The sequence below is a fragment of the Triticum aestivum genome, chromosome 3D (assembly GCF_018294505.1).
Source record: "Triticum aestivum cultivar Chinese Spring chromosome 3D, IWGSC CS RefSeq v2.1, whole genome shotgun sequence".
NCBI lineage: Eukaryota > Viridiplantae > Streptophyta > Magnoliopsida > Poales > Poaceae > Triticum > Triticum aestivum.
Window position 1 is genome coordinate 513,178,325 of NC_057802.1, and position 12,083 is coordinate 513,190,407.

The 12,083-nt window shown below is 50.2% G+C and overlaps 1 protein-coding gene across 1 annotated transcript; it reads left to right on the top strand.

The window, feature by feature from the left end:
* Window positions 1–5,168: 5,168 nt before the first annotated feature.
* On the top strand, window positions 5,169–5,829 carry LOC123075148 (uncharacterized). Its single transcript, XM_044497815.1, has one exon. It carries the CDS (start codon window positions 5,361–5,363, stop codon window positions 5,748–5,750), a length of 390 nt encoding a protein of 129 aa, XP_044353750.1. The 5' UTR covers window positions 5,169–5,360; the 3' UTR covers window positions 5,751–5,829.
* The last annotated feature ends 6,254 nt before the right edge of the window (window positions 5,830–12,083 follow it).

The window sequence follows — 12,083 nt, forward strand, 5'->3', positions numbered from 1 at the left end:
GAATCATGTTAGTAATTGCCGCATTTTATGAAATCTGGCAAATGGATAAACAAAACTACATTCCTTAATGGATTTATTAAAGAAGAGTTGTATATGATGCAACCAGAAGGTTTTGTCAATCCTAAAGGTGCTAACAAAATATGCAAGCTCCAGCGATCCATCTATGGACTGGTGCAAGCATCTCGGAGTAGGAATATACGCTTTGATAAGTTGATCAAAGGATATAGTTTTATACAGACTTGCGGTGAAGCCTGTATTTACAAGAAAGTGAGTGGGAGCACTACAACATTTCTGATAAGTATATGTAAGTGACATATTGTTGATCGGAAATAATGTAGAATTATTCTGCAAAGCATAAAGGAGTTTTTCAAAGAAAGACCTCGGTGAAGCTGCTTACATATTGAGCATCAAGATCTATAGAGATAGATCAAGACGCTTGATAAGTTTTTTTTCAATGAGTACATACCTTAACAAGATTTTGAAGTGGTTCAAAATAGAACAGTCAAAGAAAGAGTTTCTTGCCTGTGTTACAAGGTGTGAAATTGAGTAAGACTCAAAACCCGACCACGGCAGAAGATAGAAAAAGAATGAAAGTCATTCCCTATGCCTCGGCCATAGGTTCTATAAAGTATGCCATGCTGTGTACCAGATCTATTGTATACCCTACACTGATTTTGGCAAGGGAGTACAATAGTGATCTAGGAGTAGATCACTGGACAGCGGTCAAAATTATCCTTACTGGAATAAGGATATGTTTCTCGATTATGGAAGTGACAAAAGGCTCGTCGTAAAAGGTTACGTCGATGCAAGTTTTGACACTAATCTAGATGACTCTAAGTCTCGGTCTAGATACATATTGAAAGTGGGAGCAATTAGCTAGAGTAGCTCCATGCAGAGCATTGTAGACATAGAAATTTGCAAAATACTTACGGATCTGAATGTGACAGACCCGTTGACTAAAATTATCTCACAAGCAAAACATGATCACACCTTAGTACTCTTTGGGTGTTAATCACATAGCGATGTGAACTAGATTACTGACTCTAGTAAACCCTTTGGGTGATGGTCACATAACGATGTGAACTATGGGTGTTAATCACATGGTGATGTGAACTATTCATGTTAAATCACATGGCGATGTGAACTAGATTATTGACTCTAGTGCAAGTGGGAGACTGAAGGAAATATGCCCTAGAGGCAATAATAAAGTTATTATTTATTTCCTTATATCATGATAAATGTTTATTATTCATGCTAGAATTGTATTAACCGGAAACATAATACATGTGTGAATACATAGACAAACAGAGTGTCACTAGTATGCCTCTACTTGACTAGCTCGTTAATCAAAGATGGTTATGTTTCCTAGCCATAGACATGAGTTGTCATTTGATTAACGGGATCACCTCATTAGGAGAATGACGTGATTGACTTGACCCATTCCGTTAGCTTAGCACCCGATCGTTTAGTATGTTGCTATTGCTTTCTTCATGACTTATACATGTTCCTATGACTATGAGATTATGCAACTCCCGTTTACCGGAGGAACACTTTGTGTGCTACCAAACGTCACAACGTAAATGGGTGATTATAAAGGTGCTCTACAGGTGTCTCCAAAGGTACTTGTTGGGTTGGCGTATTTCGAGATTAGGATTTGTCACTCCGATTGTCGGAGAGGTATCTCTGGGCCCACTCGGTAATGCACATCACTATAAGCCTTGCAAGCATTGTGACTAATGAGTTAGTTGCGGGATGATGTGTTACGGAACGAGTAAAGAGACTTGCCGGTAACGAGATTGAACTAGGTATCGAGATACCGACGATCAAATCTCGGGCAAGTAACATACCGGTGACAAAGGGAACAACGTATGTTGTTATGCGGTCTGACCGATAAAGATCTTCGTAGAATATGTGGGAGCCAATATGGGCATCCAGGTCCCGCTATTGGTTATTGACCGGAGACGTGTCTCGGTCATGTCTACATAGTTCTCGAACCCGTAGGGTCCGCACGCTTAACGTTACGATGACAGTTTTATTGAGTTTTTGATGTACCGAAGGAGTTCGGAGTCCCGGATGAGATCGGGGACATGACGAGGAGTCTCGAAATGGTCGAGACGTAAAGATCGATATATTGGACGACTATATTCGGACTTCGGAAAGGTTCCGAGTGATTCGGGTATTTTTCGGAGTACCGGAGAGTTACGGGAATACGTATTGGGCCTTATTGGGCCATACGGGAAAGAAGGAAAAGGGCCTCAAGGGTGGCCGCACCCCTCCCCTTGGTCTGGTCCGAATTGGACTAGGGAAGGGGGGCGCCCCCTTCCTTCCTTCTCTTTTTCCCTTCCTCTTTTCCTATTCCATATGGGAGGTGGAATCCTACTAGGACTAGGGAGTCCTAGTAGGACTCCACACTTGGTGCGCCCCCTCCTAGGGCCGGCCTCCTCCTCCCTTGCTCCTTTATATACGGGGGCAGGGGGCACCCCATGGACACACTTGATATACGATATTCTTAGCCGTGTGCGGTGCCCCCCTCCATCATATTACACCTCGATAATACTGTTGCGGAGTTTAGGCGAAGCCCTGCGTCGGTGGAACATCATCATCGTCACCACGCCGTCGTGCTGACGAAACTCTCCCTCAACACTCGGCTGGATCGGAGTTCGAGGGACGTCATCGAGCTGAACGTGTGTAGAACTCGGAGGTGCCGTGCGTTCGGTACTTGATCGGTCGGATCGTGAAGACGTACGACTACATCAACCGCGTTGTGATAACGCTTCCGCTGTCGGTCTACGAGGGTACGTGGACAACACTCTTCCCTCTCGTTGCTATGCATCATCATGATCTTGCGTGTGCGTAGGAAATTTTTGAAATTACTACGTTCCCCAACAGGATGATAAGTTGTTGTGCAATGCGTGGCTAGCTGTATCCTCGGATTTCATAGGCAGGAGTAGAGGGGAGCCCTTCTGGGAGCAAGTGCATGAAAAGTTTCATGCACGAAAGCACATTGCACCCTACGACATGTACATCATTCAACCACGCAACGTGAGGTCGTTGTCGTATCGCTGGCATGCTATCCAAATCAGCGTCATCAAGTTTTTCAACGTGCTTCGTCAGCTCGAGGCAAGGTGGCCATTGCATGCGGCAGATGACGAGATTATATGTTTTACTTCCTCTTGCTCAACTTGTTGATTGATTCATTCACTTAATATTGGTCTACACATTATATGTAGCCCGCACGCGCTGCCGTGGTGTACCACATGACAAAGGAACGGTCATTTACACGCACACACTGTTGGATGAAGCTGAAGGGGAGTATGTGTGGAATGACATGATCCGTTCATGAAAAACTTGTTGGACATCCGGGATCTAGTTGAGTTAGAGACATTGTTGTACTAGACTTAATTTGCATGCTATGTATGAATGATTTGTGCTTTTATCTATCCGAACTTTGATGACCATCAGGCGTTTTGCATGAATTTCGTCTGCTAAGTTAAAATGCGGTTTGAAATGTATGCGGCTACGGTCGGATGTCGTCCTTCCGCATCCGTGTCCGTGGATTGGCCCCGCCCTGTCTGCGGACGAATGCGGGAGAAATTTTGCAGGTTGCTGTTGGAGATGCCCCTGCAACACGTCCATTTCGCCTTGCAGTAATATTATTTGAACTGAGCACGTTGTATGATCGTGTGACCGCCGTACGTAAATGATTCCATCGGTCTGAGATGCCCGGTGGCGGTGACGCGTAAGCACGGGAGGCAACACGGGGGCAAATTTAACAAATTTGACCTATAGACGAAATCAAATCACAGAATGAACTATCTGTGAAACTATTTCACGCGGCTGACCTTTTTGTGTGACGCCCGACACGAAGGCGCCACACTACACTATGCAACGCCTCACAGATAGGCGCTACACGGCCAGCGTCGCATCCGTGTGATCAGAAAATTACTAAGTCAGCGTGCAGCGCCTGAGAGCTAGGCGCCACACTATACAGTGTAGCGCCTAGCTCCTAGGCGTTGCACTAGTGCAGCGCCTAGCTCCCAGGCGTTGCACTAGTACAGTGCCTGAGAGCTAGGCGCCACGGGTCAGCCGCGTGAATAGTTTCACGGACAGTATATTCTGTGATTTGATTTCGTTTATAGGTCAAATTTATCAAATTTGCCCAACACGGGAGGGCTCCCGCGCCGACCAGAAAGAGGGACGTGCAACCGGGCAGGCAGAGGGCTCGAATCGCGCCGCGTCCGTGCCACCAATGCTCCATGCATGCCAGCCGTGTCGCACCGAGAAGCAAGCAGCAAGGACGCGGGCCGGTCGCGAAGGCGAGTACCGGTCTCGCCGCGCCCACGAGCCACGAGGGCCGGGAGGACGACGCATCATGCAGCAGTGCCGGCCGGACGGACCCCTGACCACCACGAGCCCCCGGCCCCGCTCCACGGGCAAAGCCACAGGACGGCGGTCGGTCGCGCCCGCCCACCGTCCCGGCATGGGCCACGTACGGCGCGGCGAGAGCTCCGACCCGATCGAGGCGGCTCGGGCGAGCCACACGCTCACGTACACGCTTCTCTCTTTTTGTTTGTTTTGGCACGGCCACAGTGCGTCCGGTCTAGTCACTCGCTCAACAGTCACGGCATGGTAAAAGAGAAACAATTTCTACTCCAGCTAGCTGCCACCCCTGCTTTCTCTGTCTGTGCATGCATGGCGGCATGCAGGTGGAGCGCTAGCGCTAAGCGGCCGGCGAAACGTTGCCAGATGATAATTTGAGCACCGCGTCACAAGGGGTGCTGGCTAGTCATCAGCAACTGGTAGTGCCACTCCTGGTTAAGCTAGCTCGATCGACGGTCGACAGGCCCTGCGATTGCACGGTAGTACGTGGTCAAATGCGCCGCGTCGCTGTCGAGGATCTCGCGTATCCCGAGGCGTATCTCATCTCACTCTCACCTCGCGGCTGATCGACGCTCCGGTCCGGTGCTCGTGTCGCTGGCGGGACATGCATCGTCCTGAGAGAATGCTCTGGTGCCTACGTGAGGCCATTGATGCCCGTCCACCAACTGCAGTCTGCGGAAAGCGACCCCGAAGTTACTCCAGCTATAACCACAGGCCAGGACAGCGTAAAACGCCGCTGGTGAATGCTGCTGCTGCTTAACGGTACGAATCGTGAGGAGACGGCCGTGCGCCGCAGCCAAAAGCGGTCGCCCTCCCGTGGAGACATGCAGGCTGCACTTATTAAATGTCGCATCCAGGCAGTGAGAGTGGAGTGAGCTCATTTTCGTTGCTCTCTCCGGGCAAAGCTCCTTCCCACTCGCTCGCTCGCTCGGCCTGAAGGAGCCGCTCTTGAAGGCCTGGGCGCTAGCTCACGGCCGGCAATGTCGGCCATTGTGCCCCCGCCGCCGGCATTCCCGCCCCCGCAGGTGATGTCGTACGGCGTGGCCGAGGGGGCGGCGGCAACGAGCGGCTCCTACGGTCCGGTGATCGCCATGCTGGCCATCCTCGCCGTGCTCGCGGCGGTGGCCGTGGCCGTGGGGCGGCTCTGCTTCGGGCGCCGCGCGCTCGGCCGGGCCGGCGGCCACGACCTGGAGGCCTGGGTGGAGCGGAAGTGCGGGCCGTGCGTGGGCGCCGGCGTGCACTCCTCCGCCCCCGCCGGCGACCAGGCGAAGCAGGCGGAGGGTGACGACACGGCGGAGCTGCAGGAGCAGCCGCCTGAAGGAACGGAGCCAGGGGAGTGCAGTGGCAGTGGCAGTGCTGGTCGGTCCTGACCCCTGAGACCAATTGCTCTTGCTGCACACTGTAAATGGTTCCCTCATTCTTCTCTTCGAATTCGTTTTGGAATTTTTCAAGTGGTAGCTAGCAATCTCTACGTAGTACCGTATTTGGAGCCTACGTTTTCCTCTTAGAATTCCGTGGGAGCGAGAGTCGTGATGTGTGTGCTGATTTGGTGATTTGGAGCCTCCAGCGAATGCCATGCGAAACAGGGCAGATTTGATGTTTGATTGATGCTCAAATCACCGTGTCTAAAAAATATATTTGCCGTGTCTCATGCATGATTGGTACTGATACACACATACAGGTACAGAGGTACTCTCACTCGAGCATCTACAGCCGCAAGTTGCTAATTTGGACCCCTAGACGCCAGCAGACGCCCCGTCTGCCGACACTGGTCGGTCACATATCAAATTTTGCTTCGCACAGTCGACACCTTAATTAGCAAACCTTAAATTCATATAAAGACATGCAACCAATTAGCAAACCTCAAATTCATAGAAAGACATGCAACGTAAACGAAAACGATGAAATAATCGGGCTATCAAAATTTGACATGTTATATCTTCGTACTAGCTATGGAGAAGATCATCCATGATTGTCCTTGCCCGTCCGAGCGCCCTTACCGCTCTTCTCGCGAAAGTAGCGCTCGAAAATGCAAAATGGATGCAGCCAGATCTACTCGTCATCGGACCTGAGCGACCTGCCACTAGCCTTGTTCTCCTTTTTGGGCGGAAGTCCGACCATGGCACGGACCACCCGATTTTGCTGTCGGTCGAGGGCGCGCGTGTTTCCCTGCTGCTGCTTCTTTGGGATGCGGGCACGGATGGCTTCCTCCTCCGCGGCAGCGCGCGCCGCCGCATCCGCCGACTCCGCCACCGCCATGTTTGGCACCAAGGCGTGTCTCGGCACACCGGGTCATGTAGGACTCATACTCCGATGGATCAGAGATGGGGAGGCTACCGGACCATGATATCCAGCCCTGAAGGATCCGAGTGTCCGTTGCACCGATGCAATGGATTCACGCCAGACATATCCCCCTCTTGGTCAGGTGCAGTCCTCTCGGGAGCGGCGGAGGGCATGCAGACGGCCATGGTCTCCTCCATCCCACACGGAACGACACCCCAGTAGACGGATCCGGACTGGTCAGAGTCAAATCCGCTTCCCGCCATGCCGAAGAAGGTTAAAGGTCGGCAGACGGGAGCTTGAGGGTGGAGTGTTCTGGAGGGGAGGGGAGTGGAGTTGAGTGGCTAGGGTTTGGTCCGGAAAAAGGATGGGGATGAATATATGTGGGGTCGTGTGGGCCAACATGGGTCAGCTCTGACGTGGCGGACGTGCCCGATCGCGCCCGGGCTACCCCATATCCGCCCTAGATTTGGGGTGGATATGAGGGGTGTCGGTCAGCTTGGGCATTTGAGGCCAGTTTGAGATAGACGGGTCGCAATTTTTTGACCGACCAGTGACTGGGCCGTACGGCTAGGCGTTTGAGTAGGGTTTAAGGCGCTCATAAATAGTGTAGACATAGGTGGAACGTCATGCCCCGTTAGAGGCGATGGCTTTGTGTTAAATATGCACAGGCATATCCCTGAAGATGCATACATGTGTGGGTTATAAGGAGAGAGAAAAACTAGGAAGAGATAAAGGAGATAAATTACAAAATGCAGAACCTTATAACATAATTAAAATGCTACACAAGATAACTCCTTGAACCTAGACGTGATAGAGTCTTATGTTTAATACCCGCCTTTAATCACAACTGCACAAGTTGAGATTACGCCTGAACTCTTCTATACCTTTGGTTGGCAATGCTTTTGTAAAGCCATTTGCAAGCTAATCATTAGAAGGAATGAACGTGATCTCTAACTATTTACTGGCAATAAGTTCTCTCACAAAATGAAAATCTATTTTAATGTGCTTTGTTCTGACATAAAGTACTTGATTAACAAACAGATAAATAGAACCAAGATTATCACACCAAAGGCCTGAACTTGTGGAACTTCAAGTTCCTTTAGTATAGACTAGACCCAAATGATTCATGCTGTTGCATTTGCTAACAATTTGTATTCTGCTTCTGTACTTGACATAGACACAGTAGCTTGTTTTTTGCACACGACAAAATTAAGTTTGGTCCATAAAAGATTGCAAATCCACCTGTTGACCTTCTGTCATTAAAGCAGCCAGCCGAATCCGCATCAGAGAAGACACTAACAAGAGTGAAGGAGGTCCAAAAGTCACTCTGTTCTTTATATACCTCAAAATACGCTTGCTTGTTGTCCAAGGAGCCGAGGTGGGTGACGGAGTCGATCCCGGCGAATCTCGAGTAGGGGATCCCGAGGTAGTAGCCTGGATGCGATGGTAACAAGGACACGAGAATTTACCCAGATTCAGGCTCTCTCGAAGAGATAATACATTACGTCACGTTTTTGTGTTTGTATTGATTTGAGATGGTGGAGTACAGAGTGCAGGTTGATCTACCATGAGATTGTTCTGTGTCTACTACGAGCATTACCCCTTGGTTTATATAGATACCATGGGGCCTAGGTTACACATAAGTCGGCTACGTATATGGTAATCGTATCATAGACGACCACTAAGTCTTGGAGTATGCGCCAAGTCTTCGGGAATATTCCTTCTACGTGCCATGGGCCTACTAGAGATGGCCTACAGGTGAACGGGCCAATAGCTCATGTGCGACGTTTTTCATGCGAATTGGAAGGAGTGCGACGTTGTTGGAATGAATGGCTGTGATGCGATGTTTTAGAAGCAAACAATAGCTCCAATGCGACATGGCTCTGTTTAACCATGAAATGAAAAACACGAGGGGTTAGCGATTCGAGTTATGACACGCGGGCCCTAGCAGTTACTCGCATGCGGGTGGGACCCACAACTTATCCACGCAAGCATGCCCGTGCTCATCAGCGTGCCCCGACCCAAGCCAGCCACGAGCCCGAGCCAGCCCACCCCCCCCCCCGCCCTCCATTGCTTGCCCTGCCCCTTTCCTTTCCCACCTTCTTCTTCCTCTGCTCCGGCAACGAAGCGCGCCGCCGGCGAGTGATGTCTAGCTCGACTTCGGCCTCCCGCCAATCATGGACGCAGTACGGTCCACTGCCGTTGACAAGATGCCCCGATTGCCCGCGCATGGAGCCTCTGAAGCGTTTGACTTGTGTGAGGGAAGAAAATGGCAACCGTGGGCGCGAGTTTGTGAAATGCTTGAGCAAGCCACAGCCGGGGCAGGTTAGATCTGTGTTCTTGACCAATCCTATGGTCTAATTTCTCCCGATTTCTTTCTTTTTTTCCTCGAATTAGGGCGGTGGATCTGGGTGGTGGATCTAGGATTCATGCGCCGCCGGCCCCCTGTTTTTCAGGTTCTGAAGAAATGTGGGCATTTTGAGTGGCTCGATGACTATGTTGAAAGGTTGAAATTGGAGGGATCAACCGGAACCCAAGAGCTCAATTTTGGGGGGCGGCTTGCCGTGGAACAAGCCCCCAATTTGGCGGACAGAGCCGATCCGATGATGCACAGTGCAGAACTGAAGTGTGAATTGAAGAAAATTGGCAAGCAACTAAAGCATCTGATCGATTTGAAGCAGCAAGCAAATATGATGGCTGGAGCATTTTATGGTTGTGTCATTGCTATGGGTTTATTTTACTTGATGTTCATCAATCGCTAGAATTTGTTAGAGTTTCAGTTAGTGTGTCAACTAGTTTCAGGGGTGCCCAGTAGTTTGAGTTAGCCAGGGATCATTTGTTAGATGAATTTGAATTAGTGTGAAGCAAAACTTGCTTGAATTATTGTAATGATATTCTCAGGGGCCCTATTCAGTGTTCATGCTCTGTTTCCTCTGTTTTTGTTCTTCAGTTAACAGAGTACACACCCAAATTCAGTTTCTAGTAAAAAACAAAACTGGGCTGCCGAATAGATGTTGGGCCGTGAGAAAATGGGCCCTGAGAAAATAACCATGCCCAAGACCAGCCCACCCGCGTAGGGGCACCAGCCCACCTCTAACTTCGGCAAATAAAATGGGGCCCAATAAAATGTTACTTGTTTTTATTTTGGCCTTTTTCTTGCACTAAATTTTGTGATGGATCATTTTTTGATGCACTAAAACTAAATGTTAATTGTTTTTATGCATGTCTACGGTTCCATGAACTAAATGAGTTGCATGCTTGCATGAAGTGCCCGAAGTAAATTAGTTTGCATTTCCTAGTTGCACCCATGTCCATAGTGGGTTTGCATGGGGCTCCTAGTTGCATGTCCATGGTTTGGCCAATATTTTGAAGATGGTGTGTGTGGTGATTGGGGTGTAGCAACCCGGGCCCGTAGCAACCCATAGCAATACACGAATAATAAGCAAGAACAACCCATAGCAATCCACAAATAATAGCACGAAACACACAATATATATAGTAGCATAACGATTATATAGAAGCATAACGATTGCAACCCATAGTTCCACGATAGCCTTACAACTCCATGATAGCCTTACAACTTAAAGTACTAATAAAACTTAATAATAGTAGCATAACGATTACAACTTAAAAAAACTAATACGATAGATCTATAGCAAGCTAGATAGATCGGGGGGCACCAAACGCGGGTTCTTCGGGTTCTTCTTCCTCCTCCTCCGGGGCCACCTCGCTCCTCCGGGCGCCGCCCTTCACTCCTCCCCGTTGTTGATGGGGTACGGGAGCGTGTGCATAACGCCGTTGTTGGGGAAGATGCCGTTGAAGTCGGTGAAGATATTGTAGGTTGTGAAAGCTATGAACTCACAACCAACCCAATACGCTCGCCCGAGGAGATGGAAAGCATCGAAAGGGTTAGTGAACGTGGCGAGGAGCCCAACCACAACGCCGTTGTGGTTGACCTCCTCAAGATGGTACATCCGAGGAGAGCCGCGGGGGAGGTGGCGGAAGCCGGCCGCAAGGAAGAACTCCGTTAACTCCCTTGCGCCCCTCCACCTCGAGATCGCCCAAACCCTAAGGGTTCTCTCTACATACACTCCGGCCAGGTAGAGCCTTTCCGGCACGGTTGGGGGGAAGCGGTAGGTGGGGCCGTTGTACTGCATGGTGGCGGGGTGGCTCGAGGGCTCGATCGGGTTTGATGGAGAAGAAGGAAGAAGGAGGGCAGAGGAGGCAGAGGATGGGGTGTGGATGAGGAGGGAGAGGAAGGCGATAGTGCCCGGCTTAAATAGCCCAAGTGCGACGTGGTTTCACCCCGTAGAATTAATGGGTGGGCGGCGTTTGGTGGCGCCCCATGAAAGTGTGTACACGAGCGTGGGAAACGGGCTGCGATCCTTCTGTGCCACCGGTCGCGGGTCAAGGGGACGGGCTCACGCACGCGTCTGTGCCGTCATGGGTCAAGGGGACACGCCTGCCCCGGGTTCTCTGCGTGTGCCGCCCGTGCATTCATGCCGTAGCCCATTAATTTGCACATCTTGCTAGGGCCTCGCTAGAGGGCAACGTTTGGTCGATGGGAGACGTGACAATAATGGACGCCTTCATTTGGCCATCTTGTAACGGGCAGCACGCCGTTTGAACTGGGCATCGATACCCCATGCCAGTATTGCATCCTCAAAGAGGAGCACGCCATGTACAGCACGCAATGCAGCGTTGGCTTTTTGGTTGTCTTCATCGGGCTGCTGCGTTGTGGCCGGGCGCATGCTTTGATGCGACGATGCATCGGTTCTAATGGTAGGCATGCGACAGGTTACTGCGTCGATAGGGGTGGCGGAGCAGGGCTACGTCGAGGGCATGCATGCAACGCACGGGCGCAGTTCTGCGGGTGGGGATGCATGCTGCGGGTAGGCACGGGCACGCATGCAACGACGGAAAGGGCACTGCGTAGGCTTGGTCCATGCACCGCGTCAACTCTTGCCGTTGGATTCAAATGAATGGTCCTGATGCCCCAACGAGAGAGGCTGATCCAAACCCCACTGATTCAACCAATCAGCGCGTCTCATGCGGATCGATGCACACTGATTCAACCAATCAGCGCGTCTCATGCGGATCGATGCACACTGTAGCTAACCCTAGCGCCTGATCTCAACCGTCCACGCACAACGATCGACGACCCGGTAGTGTGCGGGGTTTTGAGGGGTTTTGACTGATTAGGGTTGAGCATAACTAATTCGAAAAAAATCAAAAAAATATAAAACTTGCGCACATAGTCTTATTATGTCGTATAGTAACGAGAAAAAAAAATATAAATATGGTTTACATACATTTTTACGAAAAATCCTTCACAAAATTGTCATTCCTCGAACAATGTAGTATGGAGTTCAAGGGAGAGAGTAGTGGGCACCCGAGAGTAGGTGGGGTTTTGAAAATGA